The sequence below is a fragment of the Corythoichthys intestinalis genome, chromosome 2 (genome assembly GCF_030265065.1).
Source record: "Corythoichthys intestinalis isolate RoL2023-P3 chromosome 2, ASM3026506v1, whole genome shotgun sequence".
Taxonomy (NCBI): Eukaryota; Metazoa; Chordata; class Actinopteri; order Syngnathiformes; family Syngnathidae; genus Corythoichthys; species Corythoichthys intestinalis.
In genome coordinates, this window is record NC_080396.1 from 22,758,941 (window position 1) to 22,777,944 (window position 19,004).

The window sequence follows — 19,004 nt, forward strand, 5'->3', positions numbered from 1 at the left end:
GCGGAAAACACAGACAAGAGTGAAAAAGCAGTTTCTGCTCTTGCACCCCTCTTTAAAATAAACTGCTGTATTTTAAGGCAAAAGAACTTTTGTGTTTGATAGAACAATATGTCTACATGCTGCCATAGCAGAATTATGGCACATTAAGTCCCCGAACTATTTTTAATTTGTCCGTTTTACCCTGGAAACCCCCGTTTACAGACGTCGCGCAACCGCTTTTGTTTCAACCTAGCCATAACAAGAAGGTAAGTAATCGTATTTGTTATTCGAAATGTCTGTCATTTTTAGCTTTGAATCATTAATTGATGTCTAATATTTAGTTTTAAAAAAATGACTTAAAAAAATTATTAACCTTTTATTAAATTTTTTAACAAATTACGTCACAATGAAAAAATTGGCGTCTGTAAAAAAGTCATGGATATCTACCTCATAACTCGCTTAATTGTATTTTTTTCGTTACTGTCGCATTTTCCCAATATTTTAGATGATAAATAATCGACCCAAACAAAGAAAAATTGAAAAACAATGTTTAAAAGGGTAAATACAGTGTATGAAAAAGAAGATCTCGACCACTCCTTGATGTCTGTGATTTCTGCATCGCGACCCTTGTTATATTACCATGTTTCACCCATAAAATCCCCCCAAAAATCCAGCTGTGGCCATTCACAGCAGTGTCTTGACACTCGGTGACACATGCTACATGGAGTTTTCTGATCGAAAAGAGGTAAGTACGCGATAATATCTCGTTAAAATCGTGGCGTCTTTAATTATGTTCTCGCATGCTCTCACCTCCAGTTAGGGTTTTGCTGTTTGAGAATATATATATATTTTTAAATGCCCTCCTGTTAAAAATGTTTCTTCCCCCAGAAAATTGAGATTTTAAGCTTTCCAATGATGTATTATACATGCATATTGGACAATTTTTAAATTTAGCCAAGTTGGGGGTCTCAGAGCGGAACTTTAAGTCACCTGAGTGTTTTCTGCCATTTATATATGTCAAACAATTAAAAATTTTAATCGTGTTAATCACAGCTTAAAAATTAATTAATTATAACTAATTGTAATTCAAACTATCTCTAAAATATGCCACATTATTCTGTAAATTATTGTTGGAATTGAAAGATAAGACACAAGACGGATATATACATTCAACATACTGTACATACTGTAAATACTGTATTTGTTTATTATAACAATAAATCCACAAGATGACATTAACATTATTAACATTCTCTCTGTTGAAGGGATCCACGGATTGAAACACTTGTAGTTCTTAAAAGATAAATGTTAGTACAAGTTATAGTAATTTTATATTAAAACCCCTCTTGATGTTTTCGTTTTGATAAAATTTGTAAAATTTTCAATCAAAAAATAAACTAATAGCTCGCCATTGTTGACGTCACCGCTCCGACGTCACATCGGGCTCCCTGCCGTTCTTCCTCAGTGTCTTTAACTACGTAAGGTAATGATTGAAATACACTACAAGGTGTCAATGGCGAGTTTTAAATTACTTAGAAATCAAGCCAATTAGTGTGTTTTGTCCCTCGACTGACGCCGTAGTTCCCATTCATTGTACTTCACAGTCATTTGAGTGCTGGCTTCACAACGCACGAGACCTTTGATAATTTGTATATTGTGACTAAATATTGCCATCCAGTGTATTTGGTTAACATTTTTAACATTCTTTCTGTTAAAGGGATCCACAGATAGAAAGACTAGTAGTTCTTAAAAGATAAATGTTAGTAGAAGTTATAGTAATTTTATATTAAAACCCCTCTTTATGTTTTCGTTTTAATAAAATTTGTAAAATTTTCAATCAAAAAATAAACTAGCTCACTATTGTTGACGTTGCCGAGCGGTGACGTCACATGGGTTACTTGCCATTCTTCCACAGTGTCTTTAACTACAAAAGATAGTGATTGAAATACACCGCAAAGTGTCAATGGCAAATTTTAAATTACTTAGAAATCAAGCCAATGAATGTGTTTTGTCCCTTGACTGACACCGTAGTTCCCCATTTACTGGTCCATCCACGGTCATTTGAGTGCTGGCTTCACAACGTACGAGACCTCTTATAGTTTGTATATTGTGAATAAATATTCCTATCCAGAATATTTGTTGAGCTAAACGAAATGTTTGAATAGAGTTTGACCACAGTCTGAGTATGTTTTATGTGTATTTTGCAGAGCTATTTTGATTGGGAATGCCAGCTTTTCTTTTTGTGAACATTTTTTTTTTTTTTTAATGAGATAGGAATATTATTTTTGTTGTGCTTTCACTAAATGATACTTATGTTTGTTGTGAAGGAGTTGCCGAAGCTTATGCCAATAAACGGCGCGGTCCAATGAACGCCTGTGTCCACTCGCCTTTCTCTGCCTCTTAGCTCTCAATGTGTAAAAAAATGGCGTCATTGTAATCTGTTTGAGGCAATGCATGAGCAGGTCTTTCCGCGCATGCGTTAAATGCGTCAAATATTTTAATGTGATTCATTTAAAAAAATTAATTACCGCCCGTTAACGCAATAAATTTGACAGCACTAATACGTATGCGTGGAAAGTTAAGAATGGCAGACACTCGTGATGCAAGCGGGGAGAGCGGCACAAAGCCCAAAAAGCAGACCAGAGTGGCATAAGCATGAATTTATTTTAACAAAACAAAGGAGGGTGTCACTGTTGTGTGAAGTCTATGTAATGCTGGGCTTGCATACCACAGCAGCACGTCGGCCATGAATGAACACCTGAAGCGGCGTCACCCAGGTCTAATTTTGGAGGACGACAGGAGACAAACTGGCCGATCACAACTCCATTTAACGATAATTTTTATTGAAGTTGCCTTTATGTGCATCGTACGATGGAGTATTAGGGGCTAATGTCGAGCTAATGTAGCTTAATAAGCAGCTACGTAATTTACGTAGCATGTTGCCGCCTCCTTTAAAATCAACAATATTGAAAGCAACTTATGTTTTAGAATTGGTAAAACAAATAAGGAAATCATTATTTTGCTTCAGCTACATCAAATTATAATCAATAGAAGCATTGACTGTATACTAATGCTTTGTCGTAGCTCCCAGCTAAGGTGCATGAATGTAAAGTGCTTAGCAGCTCACAGCTACATTACCCCTATGTAATAATGAGACTTGTTTTTTTTAATACTCCGTCGTATCATTGTGCATCGTTAAGTTTTTTTTCACGTAATTAACTCTAGTAATACATGACATTTATTTATCTACTCTGATGGTGCTCAGTCTTAGAACAATATAGACACACCACAAAAAGAGAAAGTAGGAATTGTTTTGAATCCTGTTGGAAAAGTGAAATCACAGTTTTCTGAATCTGTTTACATTCCATTCTTTTGCACTAGTTAATGCCATGTTTATTTGTGATTTATTATTGTTATCTATGTGTTTATTTGTACTTTTAAAAATACTTTAAATGTTCCAAAATGTTTTTGTGAATTAATAATTGTCAGCAAAAAAATAATTGCAAGATTAGTAAAAAAAAAAAAAAAAAAAAAAAAAAAAAAAAAAGAGTAAAAAATTCTTAGACCAGTCAACTAATCGTTAAAAAAGTCTGCAGGCTAATCGGTAGAAAAATAATCGTTTGGGACAGCCGTAGTTGAGACATGATTCATGAATGAATGCTAACTGCCTTGTTTAACTCTTATTGTCTATTTTTTTCCCAACTATTCAATAATTTTGAGGGTTCATTCTTTTATTTTTAAATACATTGACTGTGTAATGGTCATCAATTTAAAAAATTTTGTCTTTCATGGTCATGCATATCGATCCCAAACTGTGGCAATCAACTGTAATATCATTATCTGACCTGTTTTTCAGCTTTCTTTATGAAGACCCTAAAATGCATGTATGGCTACATAATAAAGGTGACTTGACTTAAGACTTTGGACTCGAGTTATCATAGGATCTGACATGAAATTACCTGTGACTTTGGAATTAACTTATCTCTTCTTGGCCTGAAGTTGAGAATCACAACTTGCGACTTGCACATAAGTTGGCCATTTGAGACTTTTTCGAGACTTGCACATAAGTTGATAAAATGGGCTTTTAAGATCTTCCTTGCCGCATATCCTCACCAGGTTTGCGGGGTCACTTAAAATTAGTTAGAACTTTCTATTTATCTTCATTTTCATTAAGGCATTTCACTGTTAGAAATTTGTATTGGTCAAGTATCCACACTCCATACTTGGATTTCATATGTTAACTGAAACCAGTCAATACATATGCCAAGTCGGCATGTGCTGCTATGAGATTCTGACGATATGAAAACCTTAAGCAAAAATATCACGGTTTCACGGTATCATGGTATTGCAATTAAAGCTCTAAAATGTGTTACTTTGCGATATCTTGGGAAAAAAAAAACTTTTTCCATTAAACAGGATTTGTATTTTTTTAAACCATATTAGAAAATTGAAACATAAGTAAAATGTTAAGTTAAAATAAATGTAAAATAAAAAAATAACTGAAATATTCTAAATAAATGTAAAATAAATGAAGTCCTAAACCCAGAGCCACAACTCAACATTATTACCAACAGAACAAATGAAAAGCACGTGTGTATGACTCGTATCATGTTTACATCATACACACTCTCTCTTTCTCAACACAGTAGCCAGAGTGTAAAAAACACATTTTACACCGCAAGACACACTAAACACGCTGGGGTTAACTGTAGGGCTGCAGCTATCGAATATTTTATTAGTCGAAGGACTAGTTAGTTCGAATAATCGAGTAATCGGATAAGGAACATGAAAAATTAAAATACCTGAGCTGAGCCTCAAACGGTTTTAATTTATTTTGAAAAATGAGGATCTATGTAAAACAAAAGAACATTTGGCTAACATACATAGAAAAAGTCCACTAGCCTAAATGCTACAAAATGCTAGTTTTTTTTTTTTTTTTTTTTTACAATGCCCTAAACAAATGGTATTCCCACAAAAAACGGCCAAATATACCTATAAGCTAAATTATGAATGCATTAAAAAACGTTAGCTCAAACAAAAACTTAACTTACATTGGTCTTAACAGGAAGCAGTTGGATTCAGCCATGTGAAAAGAGTCAGACCAGAGGGCAGTGTATCCACCCTAATCAATAAAACTAAATGCAAACACTTTCAAAATAAACCATTACAACGCCACTTTAATTAAACAAATACTCGGGCAACAAAATTTAATTTGAATATTTTTTTTCTAATCGAATACTCGAGTTAATCGATTAATCGTTGCAGCACTAGTTAACTGTCAGTTGGCCCTCCTCTAAGATGCGACCTTCTGTATCTTTTCTGTAGCCCAAGTAGTCCCATACCAGCGATTTCATTTTCTTCGATGGGGAAAAAAGTTCGAGTTTCACCTCCTCCAGCCATCATGTAGCACAGCTGACTCACTGACACTGAGCAACAACCGGTGGGGGGGAGAGTTGAGCCTTGCAGCTGTTAAGCGAGAGATTTCTCCCTGCATTATGGGGACATGAAAAATAACTAATACCTTAGGGACGGTATGACGGAAAATTTTTGAGGTTTTGAAACCTTGGCGTTTTCATTACACGGTATACCTTGAAACCGGTAACCGGCACATGCCTAACGGCAACAGAGAAATAAGTGATCTTGCTTACAGGTTGGCCTTTTTTTAATATTTGATGAGCGATTATGTACTTTCTTTTAGCAAGATGATTCACTTATTAGCCACGTTTACATGCTTTTATTCATACCGATTCAAATCATTCCGAATGGAAATTTCACATCAGCTGTTTACATGTCACTTCATCTATTCCGATCCAGCGTTTACATGTGACTGCCTTTATTCCGAAAGGACGTTTGACAACTGCCGTCTGACATGCGCAGATTAATCAAAACAAAGCGTCACGTTGCAAAACATGGAGAACGATCGTCAGATCAGCTGCTGTTTTAACTTTTCGAGTGGAAACAAAACTTCAGAATGATACGCCGTTCATTTAAAAAGTTGTGTGGGTGCGCTGTGCGTGTGCTTGGAAGCCATGTTGCAAGTGACGTTACTTACGTCAACAAGTGACGTCACCACATCAGTACGGAGCATGCGCAGAAAGAACGCAACCAGACACCATTCCGCTTCCCTGTTTACATGATATAATTTTACTCTAATCGGTTTGGGAAAAGGAATATTCCACCCCTGTGAATCGGAATGAAATTCCATTCGGTTTGGGCCTGTTCATTCCGAATGAGGTGTTTATATGGAACACATTTATTCGGTTTGAACAAATATTCCGATTGTAATTGGAATATTTGGCTCCATGTAAATGTGGCAAGTGAGCTTACTGTGCACTGTTAAATATACTCTGTATTTTTGAAGGGTTTTATATCAATTCAAGTGGATACACCTAATAACCAATAGGATGTAACAGTGACGATAGGACAGATTAAATTGCGATAGGGAAACAAACATTATGGAACATTAGCAAGCAAGCACAATTTGTTTGTATAAGCCTTTTCAAAGACTTGAGTCGCAAAGTGCTTTTCAAACAGCAAATAATTCACCCATTCTCGCAAACATTCCAGCACAAATGACAAAGAACTGCAACTATCCAAAGATTTAGAATCCTTTGAAGACAGGCAGAATGTCAGTCATCATGTCACCGAAAACATGCCAAAATCATGTACATCCAGTAGATAAAAATGGGATGAAACCTATTTTAAGACTGAGTGATTCTGATGAGGACAACAAAGGCATTTCATTGTGGAATTGAACCTATTAAGACAGATTGAAATTCGACCTGCTTGCTTGTCTTTCTCGCATTATTCATGATATGATCTTCAGAGGAAACGCTCTGTGCTGCGGTCATGGGTCAAGTGACTTTCCCAGGCTGGAGTGTGTTTCTGAGCATGGAATGGACACTGTGTGTGTTTGTCTGTTTTAGAAGTAAAGTGCACAGCATTAGCTCATTTCTGACGCTTAGCCTCTGTTATGGCAGAAAAGGGAGGAATAAAGTGATCCCTTATTTTTTGCGGTTAATGGGGACCCCTCGCGATAATTGAAAATCGGCGAAGTAGCGGCAGAGCTTGTTTGCTCTAAAAAAAAAAAAAATTGTTTTGTTTTTGTTTTTTTGAGGAAGGTGTTTCATGTACTTTTTCAGATTTAGCATTAGAAAGAGATACTCATAAGACATGTTTTTTCCCTAAAGTATAATTAAACAAAAAAAAGTTTTAAACATCTTACTGTTCCACCGAGTTACTTTTCCTTTCTAAGGTTTTTGAACTCCTAGGTGGCCCTGAAGTGCAAAACACAACGGCAAACGGTGGCCCTGAAGTGCAAAACACAACGGCAAATCAAAAAACACAGTGCAAAACACAACGGCAAATCAAAAACCTCCTACTAGAGAGAGTTAATACATCAATAAGCTCGACGGATAATCAGTTTGGTTTTAAACCTAAGCATGGCACAGATATGTGTATTTACGTTCTAAAAGAATTGGTAAATACATATATCAGTAAAAACTCCTCTGTGCTTATGTGTTTTTTAGACGCTTCCAAGGCTTTCGACCGTGTGAACCATGAGAAGTTGTTTAATAAATTAAGCCAAGCGGGTGTTTCTCATGATATTCTAAGCATTTTGTCAAATTGGTATGCGCACCAAACAATGCAGGTGAAGTGGGATGACTGTGTGTCTGCCCCCTTCCACGTTACCAATGGGGTTAGACAGGGGAGCATTTTATCTCCAATTTTATTCAATTTTTATATGAATGATTTGTCAAAGCAGTTAAGTAGATGGCCGGTGGGTTGGTGGTGAACCATCTTATGTATGCCGACGACTGTGTGCTTTTTAGTCCAAGTTCAGCTGGTCTCCAGCAGCTGCTCACTATTTGTGCCAGGTACGGGGAACTACACGATATTAAATATAATGATGCTAAGAGTGTCGTCACTATTGTAAGGTCAAATGGGGATAAACAAATGGTCTTCCCTGACTTTAAGTTGGCTAGTCAAGTGTTAAAGTCCTGCAGTCAGGTGAAATATCTCGGCCATATGATCACCGACAAGCTGACAGACAATGAGGACATATTTCGCCAATGCCGTTCGCTATATGTCCAAGCTAATATCCTTTCCCGTAAATTTGGTCAGTGCGCTGATGAGGTCAATGTGGCCCTTTTTAAGGCCTATTGTACACCACTCTACACTGTGCATCTGTGGTCTAATTATAACAAAGCTAATTTCCAGAGATTACAAGTGGCATATTACGATTCCCTGAGAATCTTGTTGAAAAGGCGCAGATGGACCAGTGCTTCAGAAATGTTTGTAGCAGCTCGGGTGAATACCCTCCAGTCTGTTTTAAGGGTAGACATGTTTAATTTTATCAGTCGTCTGAATGGTTCAAAAAATGTGATTGTGTTGGGCCTGACCTTCTGAATGTGGGTCGCTAGGAGACCCAGTGCTGTGTTATTGTTTTATTATTTCTTCATTCTTATTTTATTCTTATTTATTTATTTATTTGTTTTGTTTTTTAATCGATTACTGTGTTGTGTTGTTGGACCTTGAGTCTGTTAATAAAAATCTATCTATCTATCTATCTATCTATCTATCTATCTATCTATTTTTAAACAAGAATAACGTAGCAAAATGCTTGTCTTTATTAAATGCTTAATTGAGTGAGTTCACTCAAATCCATTCACGTTGCCGAGACCAGCCTTTCGTCACATACACAATGAGTTGCCACAGCACACTACTGCAAGTGTACCGCAACAATGATTGACAGATATGCGGCTTTGAAGATAGCGCTACCAAGCTTCTCTGGCAAGATCAAAGCAGCAGTCCTGTCACTCATCGTTAACTTTAACAACCAAACTCCAGCTGCCTGCTGAGCAAGAAAAAAGCAGGAGGGAGAGTGAGAGGCTTTACATGATCTAATCGGGATAGCTCTATAAAATGCTGTTTTTTTTGTTTGGTTTTTTTTTTATTGAAAAAACATCCGCGATGGACGGAGGGCACGAAGGTTGAAACGCAAAGTAGCGAGGGATCACTGTAATCCCAAACCACTTGTTCCAGAATTTGTTGGTCTGCTTTGTCATTAATTTGGCCCAGAATGATTGATGCGCTCCATGACGATTTTACAAAAATGTGCTAGAGGTCACAATTTTCTAAGGGCCAATCTTTAGCTCACTTTTGATGGATGAAAGATGCTATGATTGGTGTAACTCACAGAAAACTGCAATGATTGGTTCAATTCCAAAAAGTTGTAGTGATTGGATGAAATTGTAAGCTCGCCAATGTTTCACCAAATAACCGAATGGGCTTTTGACACTGCGAATTCCTAAAGGGACTGACAAACAGATGAACGCCATCAAACATGCTTATACACACACGCACAGATCCAGTGCAGCAGAGGAATGCTTTTGAGGTTGATGACCCCACAAGGTTAACGCCATGTTAACTGCTGCCATAGATATTGCTGTTGTTGTCACATATTCACAGACGGCTTCAGTAATGCACTGACATTTTGCAAAAACAGCTCATTGCTCCTTAAAATACTTGACAATCATCTGCTGTAACACCACACATAGACTTCATAATATATTGACTTCATAATATATTGACATAACGCAGGGCACAGGCCGATCTGTAGGGGGCCTATTTTGAAAAACTTCAAATTCAAATATTTTCAAAGTTGCTACCGACCTAAAACCAAAAACAGGCACCTACCTTAACCATCATCGTTGGGAATAACGTCGTTATAAATAACGGCGTTATTTTTTTCAGTAACGGGGTAATCTAGCTAATTATTATTTCCACCGTTACAACGCCGTTACCGTTACTGACTGTCAAAAGCGGTGCGTTACTTACTTTGAATAAATTGAAGAAACTACCAGCCGTAGCGAGTCTGCTCTGTTTATTTGTCATCCAAGACTTGGGGTGCGTTCAGGTTCATGGCAATGAAAATAGTAAACACACATAGAGAGTTGGAGTTGCCGTTAGGTACGATAATAATGTGCAGGTCCTGCACCCATCCGCAGCAAAACTGTTCGTAGCTTTGTAGCGATTTGTAATTTCGGAATCGCTGATGAGTTTAGTAACATACACCAAACAATAAATACAGCAGAATGTCCATTTCGCGTAATTGTGGAAGCCCGTTGACATCTTTACTCCATTTGTCTTCGTCTTGGTTGTAAGGGTCAACATTGTTCACATCCATAAGATTGATCACATACTGTATCTGTTCTTCGCCTTAGTAATGAGTTTGTCTCTTTATCGAACTGGCAAGTTAAATTTAATGTCCCGCGAGCCAGACCTGCTTCCAATATGACTGCGTTGTTGTCAAATCTCCCGTGATCCCCCATTCTGTGACGTAAACGCTCGAGCCTAATAGCGCACGTACTTCAGAGCCGGTGTTTTCACACACAAACCGGAACAGCGCGTGCGGCAAACACACACACGCAAAACAGATGCAGAGTGATATGATGGTAGAGCATTCAGAGGAAAATTTGTTCTTTACGAGGTGGAGATATAAACACTATTTCAAGTTGGTCGAAATTAAAGGAAAGAACGTGCATGTAAAGTGTAATTTATGTACCGGGGCAAAGCTTTTGTCGACATCTGTGGTAAGCAATTCAAATCTGTTTATTTTTGTTGCACTTCAAGTGTAGGATAAATCTGTTGCTGGTGAGGTGCAATAAATATTACAACGTTCTATAAAACAACTACCTGTCTGTTCTTCTCTATTCAACTGACTCGCATACTGCTCAGAAAATTTCAAATTCTTTGACATACAACAACTTCTTTCTAAAGTAACGGAAATAGTTACTTTCCCTGGTAACTAGTTACTTTTACTATAGAGTAATTCAGTTACTAACTCAGTTACTTTTTGGAAGAAGTAGTGAGTAACTATAACTAATTACTTTTTTAAAGTAACTTGCCCAACACTGTTAACCATATATGAGTCTCCATGAGCAGCGGCATCAAAAAATTCGAAGTAGTTCCCTTATAAAATCCCGATTAATTATTTTTTATATAAGTATAACAAAACTTAAAATGGCTATAAAATTCTTAGATTTTATACTAGATCCACAAAAATCACCAAATGGAGATAATCACCTATATTTTCAGGATCAATAGCAATATTTAACATATCATAGTTTTGTGAAGTGAAAGTTTTTGCCCAAAGTAGCAACTTAAATTTTTCTTCATTTACTGAAAGTTTTCAACATCTAATAAATCACTCAATTTTCACATCAGAAACTTAATACTTGAAGAAACAAGCAGAATCAAATATAAATAATTTATAAATAGATTGTTAGTAAATTCTATATACAATCACAAATTTTTATAGAATAGAATAGCCATTTATTGTCATTATACAGTTTTACAATGACATTGTAAATCTCCCTTTACAGTGCAGGATAAGATAAGTTAAAATCTCAAACGTGACTTGCAAGTATAAAGTATGAGCAAGTATAAAGTATGAAATCTAAATAAACATAAATATAAAATGCGTAAGAGATAGTCCTTTTATTCTGGCAGTAATTTTGAAGTCCATACACCACACTACTGTGTCTTCTGCATACTCTAGGCATGCATATTTTATCTCCAATAAAGGGATTTAAAGTTTTACAGACAATCTTGGGAACATACTGCAAATGTAACTAAATTCTTAACCCTTTGTAAGGGCAGGGGTGGACTAGGACTAAAAAGCAGCCCTGGACTTTGACTCAGCCCAGCCCAAAAGAATCGCTGTATGAAGGGAAACACAGACCCTCTAGGGGGGTCCGGGGGCATGCCACCCGGGAGAATTTTTAAAAATGTTTTATTGTAAAATGCATCAATTTCGTGCACTTTGAGCGAAAAATGAAGAAAATGTGTCTAGACTGTGACTGTCTGACTTGGGGCGCTCAAAGTACTGCAAGGTTGAACTGGAGTTGGATTCATCTTCTGCCCTAGCTCTATGATCAACCTGAATAAACAAATGAAAGAATTTATTTTTTAAAGCAGGTTTTATGTATCCAATTGATTATAATAACACCTATCCCCTGTGTCTATAAAATGACTTCATTGTTTATGCCATAATTAATCTTGCCACACAAATAATGAATTTCAATGAAAATACAATAAACATTTCAAGACAAATCCTGTATACATAACCTTCATTGGAAAGTATTAACCAGAAAACAAAACGATATATAAATGATTAAAAATATATATCATATCAATTTAACTACCTAAACTCTAAAGTAAAACCATTCATTTTATTAATATTTTGTTATATCTATTCTGAATTTATATTGCTGCTGTGTGTGCATACGTTGTTTTACAGCTAAAATACTAGCCCTTTAGTTGCCATTTATTTCATTTAAATTGTAGCTACCTGGTGGATAACAATTGCCAATATCCCTAACAAGTAACCCTCTTCATTCCATCTCAGCCCGGTGGCAACTAGAAAAGTCCGCCAAAGCCCTTATTGCTCTATCCTACCCCTTCGTGGGCCACAGCAAGTCTTTCAGTCACAGCGCCTTGCGGCAATGGCCCACTTCTTCGTTCTCCTCCTATCAGATTGGCGGTTAACAGCCAGGCGCATTGCTGCCACCTGTCGTATTGGGTGCGAACTGTAGATAATCATAGAGGATAGGGGGTTAAAAACAGTGACGTGTGTATGGCAGCCGCCGGCCGTCTAGATCACCGGCCGTTCTGTGATCCTCCAGAAGCTACAGATTACCAGTCCGCCCCTGAAGGCAACTCACTAGCTGCCAATGATGGCGCTGGATGTTCAATCCATTTTGACTGGGAGAGGCCGGAAACAAATGATCGATTGTTACCTCTCTCGTCACATTTGCAGATAAGTGCCAACATTGTCATCTTTGTGTGCGCCAACATGATTGGGATCTGCACCCACTATCCTGCTGAGGTTTCCCAGAGGCAGGCCTTCCAGGAGACCCGAGGATACATCCAGGCCAGAATCCACCTGCAAAGAGAAAACCAGCAGCAGGTACACACGCGCACACAGAAAAGCATGCAAAAGAGCAACACATTTGTTTGTCTCAGCTTTCCAAGGTCAACCGTATGTTTAACAATGTAACACGCATCCTCAGCAATGGCTCACACATTCCCACGCTCACGCCAACGAAGCAGCATGACTCAAGGCGTCTTCTTAATGGCTCAAATGTGATTCAATACATGGATTGCACACTCACTCTTATTTAATTAACTCCCTGTGTCTCTCAGGAGCGCCTCCTACTGTCAGTGCTTCCAAGGCACGTCGCCATGGAGATGAAGGCTGACATCAATGCCAAGAAGGAAGACATGATGTTCCACAAGATTTATATTCAAAAACATGACAATGTCAGGTAAAGCTATAGCGCATATCCCTATCTCACCAGCGTCTGGCACGTTACCTATAAAATGTCATATGACAATAAGTGGTAACGGGTTGGTTGTTACACGGGATCGTTGTCATAATTTCCGTAACTAGATCACCAGAGGGCGGTGTTGTGCAGCACCAGTATTAGGAGTGGGAACCTCTTGGTACCTCACGATACGATACGGTTTGCGATACAAAGCTCACGATAACGATGATCTCACGATACAGCGATACGACGATTATCGATATATTGGTCAGGAAATCATTCTAGGATATTGTAAAAACAACTAATAAACAGAAAAACAAGCTTCTGCTGTGAATTGGAATGAGTTTATCACTAGTAGACGTCCAATCCATTTGAAGTGGGAGGATGGCAGCGAATGAACATTCGTTCATTCGCTGCCAACCCTCCCACTTCAAATGGATTGAACGTCAATGGCCGTCCGTGGCAGCCAATGCCAGGCAATGAGGTAATTTTCGGCCATTTTACCTGTTGATTTTAAGTTACTTCCTGTTGATTTTGGGGCATTTTATGGGTTACTTCCTGTTCATTTTGTGTTACAGAACAGGAAGAGACCTGGGAATCACCCAAATGAATAGGCAGTGAGTCAAACTCAACAGGAAATTACCTGGAAATGCCCTAAAATGAACAGCAAGTGACCTATAAATGCCCTGAAAATCTGACAGAATGACTGTGAATGCTCTGGTTTCTAGATGGATTCTAAATGGATGGCACCGTCAAGGCAGCCTTAGAGTTAGCTGAGACACTATTATGGTGGAAGATTTTGGTAGCAATTTTTTAGACATTGACACCTTTTTATCGATAAACTTTTGGGATACAAAGTATCACGATATATCACCATTTCCATATTTTGTCACATCCCTATCCAGTATATTAATAATCACAATTGAATGCACTGTTTTTACTGTAGAGTCCACATGAATTTGTAGTAAGAGGGAATTACTCTTTTAAAGTCGATTTCAAAATTTTTAAGTACGGTTTTCAAAAAAAAATTTAATAGACTTTTTTAATTGAGTTATCACTGTTTTGTTATTTTAAATGTCAACATTTAAAAGTATGAGGCCAAACTAAAGACAGTTTTGATTTTACCTGAAGCTGCCGCCTCCGCGACCTGATCTCGGATAAGCGGGAGAAAATGTACTGGATGTACCGTATTTTTCGGACTACAATTCGCACCTGAGTATAAGTCGCACCAGCCATAAACTGCCCAACGAAGAGAAAAAAAACATATATAAGTCGCATTTTGGGAGACATTTACTTGATAAAATCCAACACATAGAACAGATCTGTCATCTTGAAAGGCAATTTAATATAAAAATACAATAGAGAACAATATACTGAATAAGTGTACAGTGCATGAACAACAAAATGTGAATATACTGTCCTCACCAGGACGCTACGGCTCAGTCCTGGCTATACAGCAAGCTAAACTCCCAAATGACGATGCTTGACGTCCGTATAATTTGCGGAATCAATTTCGTCCTCAATACCAAACAGGCTCGCCTCGACGTAAATAAATGATAATTAGGTGCTGTTACAGCAATGACACAAACGGTTAGCATGCGTTCGCTAGCATTAGCACGTCATTGAAACAACCACACAACTGGCTTTAAGTGTCCGATCGCGGGTGGAAAACACACAACAACAACAGAAAAGATGATACACACAGGTGTTGCCTCTGTAGAAATATTTTACAAGCATAAATAGCCACGTTTACATGCTGACTTTTATTCATACCGATTCAAATCATTCCGAATGGAAATTTCACATCAGCTGTTTACATGTCACTTCATCTATTCCGATCCAGCGTTTACATGTGACTGCCTTTATTCCGAAAGGACGTTTGACAACTGCCGTCTGACATGCGCAGATTAATCAAAACAAAGCGTCACGTTGCAAAACATGGAGAACGATCGTCAGATCAGCTGCTGTTTTAACTTTTCGAGTGGAAACAAAACTTCAGTATGACACGCCGTTCATTTAAAAAGTTGTGTGGGTGCGCTGTGCGTGTGCTTGGAAGCCATGTTGCAAGAGACGTTACTTACGTCACCAAGTGACGTCACCACGTCAGTACGGAGCATGTGCAGAAAGAACGCAATCAGACACCATTCCGCTTCCCTGTTTACATGATATAATTTTACTTCTAATCGGTTTGGGAAAAGGAATATTCCACCCCTGTGAAACGGAATGAAATTCCATTCGGTTTGGGCCTGTTCATTCCGAATGAGGTGTTTATACGGAACGCATTTATTCGGTTTGAACAAATATTCCGATTGTAATTGGAATATTTGGCTCCATGTAAACGTGGCAACTGACCGTATGTTCGCAGCCGTGTTTCTTTCTCGCTAACTCGCCCACTCACTCAAGCTGCGTAGCTGTCCGTCTTCTTCTGGCATGTGAGCGGTCTTCTTCACGTAAACAAGAGCGAGTGCACCCTCACGTGGGCGTGAAAGCGCCACAAACTAAAAGCATGCATTTCAATATAAAAAAATCAATAATACAATTGAACACACATTGCCAAAGGCAGAACGCGAACGTGGCCATAGCTATTAAGAGTTATTCAGATAACTATAGCATAAAGAACATGCTAACAAGTTTACCAAACCATCAGTGTCATTCCAAAACACCAAAATAACATGTAAAATGATATAATAATGTGTTAATAATTTCACACATAAGTTGCTCCTGAGTATAAGTCGCACCCCCAGACAAACTATGAAAAAAAACTGCGACATATAGTCCGAAAAATACGGTGTGTATTCTTTAGCTTGCCAGATGCTTGCTAGCTGTTGGTTTAGCTTTTAGTTAAGCACATGAGTTGGGGTTGGTTGTCAAAATTTGGATGGGGTGCTTGCCATATGGTCAATTGTTCAATGGATTTTTAGTTTCACTGTACAGGGCACAGTGAAGTTGTTTTCTAGCTGCTCTTAGGTGTGCGTAAAAAGAATAAACGCGTCTTGAAAATAAGATCATTTAAGGCAGTAAAACACAGCCGGGTGCAGCATAACATGCAGGCAATGAGCACACCTGCTCTGCGCATTTGGAAGGCGCAAACCAAATGTCCTGACTCAATTTAATTTTGAATTGAGTTATCGTTTGTACACTACAGCCTGAAAAAAATATGTATTCCTTGTAAAGTGTAAACATGTTCTAATTTAATGGTAATGGTAAAATGTGTTCATTCGAATGTTACTTATTTTTTAATATAATTAATTAAATAAAAACATAAATTTCATTCAATTTTTTTAAGGATTTAAGTTGCCAACTAGAAAAATACGGAAAATTCATGTTCAAATTGTTTTGCTTTTGGCAACGAGTCTCTTGGGCAAGAGACGTGAAGGCCAGCTGAGCAATGTCATCTGACATCTCAGTTTATGTCAGTTTTTTTCAACATTTAAATTGTTTATTCATCAAGTACTGTGACGTTACATATATCTTCAGATGTTTTTTTTCCACTAAGAAGAAACACTCATCCTCACTATGATTCACAAGCCGATGCAAGTTAATGCTTGGGAAAAACTGAGGGGGGGGGGGGATTGTTTGGTTTCAAGAAAAATAAAGCAAATCCCAGAAAAGAAAACACAATGAGAGCAAAACCTGTTTTGAATTAAGACACTGATGTTTCAAAAAAAACAGCAAATGAGGAAATAACTATTCCTCTTGGAAAATGTTTTTGGTGAAAAACATGAAATTTTATTTAAAGGTCATACCTTGCAACTCAAGCTAGTGTTTCACCCCTCGTGAGTGCAATTAAGCCGGCCGTAACTGTCCACCCGTTAGAAGTGAGCTGTGCATTTAAGGTTGCCTTGGTGATTGGAGATAGACAACAAAGAAAGGAGGATGCAGCTTCTCCACTTAGACGTGACCCATATACTGTGGTGCACTGAGAGCAACCACCTGTTCCACATCGAAGGTGTAAACTTACAGAAACACAATAGCACCGTAAATGCCTGTGATTCTGATTTGGTCAACTGCTTTACATATACTTTTATACAAGTAGCAGTTAAGTAATTCTGAATTATTTGAATATAAAGTGTTGCACTGATACCAATTTTTGCCTCCCGATACCAATTCCGAAACCCGTTTTTGTGTGATACTGTATCGATACCATGTTTTTTTTTTTGGGGGGCCCAAAAAAAATTTGTTTTTAATAATATTAATACTTTTTAATAACAAATGAACGAAATGACTGCCATTGACGAGGACTGGCAGCAAATTACCCACTTCAAATGGAGTGGACGTCTACCGGTGTTAACCAACTGCAATTTACAGCAGAATGATAACCGAACGCCACACAAATGACGTCTATGATTATCTTAAGAAGGGTGACGAGTACACCTTTTTTACAGCAGCGTGCGTACCATCTTGGGTACTTGAAAAGTACATATTGCACAGCATCAACACATTATTTCATAGTATTCACCGATATTTTAGTGCCTTATCAGCAAAGGTGGTGGTAACGCGTTACATCTTCATTTGAGTACATTTTTGCCATGCTTTATACTTTTACTCTTGTAGATGTGTGAAGACAACACGCTACTCTCACACCGCTACTTTGAGCTACACTAGAGTCGTTACTTTTTTTCCTCATTATTCTACATTGGATTTACTTTATTTTTTCCATTGATACCCACAGTGGCTCTACTGGTTTCACCAATGAGACGTCGCCACAATAATCACATGACTCCATTATACCAATCAGATGTAACAAGTTAGTCTACACTGGCAGGGGCAACTGTCTCCAATGTTGAACCCGAAAATAATGAACACCCGTGGCTTAGTATACGAAGCATGTTTTGCTTACACACTAGGCTAAAGAGCAGCTACATAATGCAGTGTCTTTTGTGTCTGCCAAAACAGCTGACGTTTGAACAAACTTGAATTTGTTGTTCCTTAATTTGTTAATTTGTTTATTATTTAGGGATTCCAGAAATTTCTCATAATTTAATGTTTTTGTCTGTTTGATTACATTGTTTTAAAAATATATCAGACATTATAAGCAGTTACCGAATATGTTTTTACTTGTACTAGAGTAAATTTTTGGGATGAATACTTTCACCTGTGCTTGAGTAATATTATTTTGAAGTAACACTACTCTTACTTGAGTACAATTTATGGTTAGTCTACCCACCTTTGCGAATCAGTACAAATACCATCAGTATTGTCGCAACACTAATAATGTTGTTTTGTTCTTGAAGCTAATTGTTCCTGTGTGTGTTTTCCCATGCAGCATCTTGTTCGCGGACATCGAAGGTTTCACCAGCCTGGCGTCTCAGTGCACAGCCCAGGAACTTGTCATGACCCTCAACGAGCTGTTCGCCCGCTTCGATAAGTTGGCATCGGTGAGCATCCACAACAGCGAACTGTTAGAAAACTGACGGACATTGAACAAAACACCAGTTGGATGGACAACGCCGGGGTTGATGAGTCATCTCAGGCAATAGTTTCAGAATCAGAATTATCTTTGTTGGTCAAGTATGTTAGAAACACACTAGGAATTTGAAGTGTTCAAGCAATCCCTTTATCTCAGCTTCACTGACTTCTGGCATGTTTTGTTTTTGTCGTCTTTCTGGATCTTGATCGCGATACATTGATATCACCACCCTTTTTCTCTTCTTTTTGGACGCTGTGGCACACAAGAGCTAACTGCTATAGATA

General features: G+C 37.8%; 1 protein-coding gene across 1 annotated transcript in view; it reads left to right on the plus strand.

Annotated features, from left to right (window-relative positions):
• Positions 1-19,004, plus strand: part of LOC130904824 (adenylate cyclase type 6-like) — a 121,516-nt gene that overhangs the window by 64,099 nt on the left and 38,413 nt on the right. Inside the window, exons 4-6 of the mRNA XM_057817879.1 lie at positions 12,803-12,952; positions 13,189-13,310; positions 18,577-18,688. Of these exons, the coding sequence (XP_057673862.1) occupies positions 12,803-12,952; positions 13,189-13,310; positions 18,577-18,688 (384 nt within the window). The remainder of the gene's footprint in view (positions 1-12,802; positions 12,953-13,188; positions 13,311-18,576; positions 18,689-19,004) is intronic.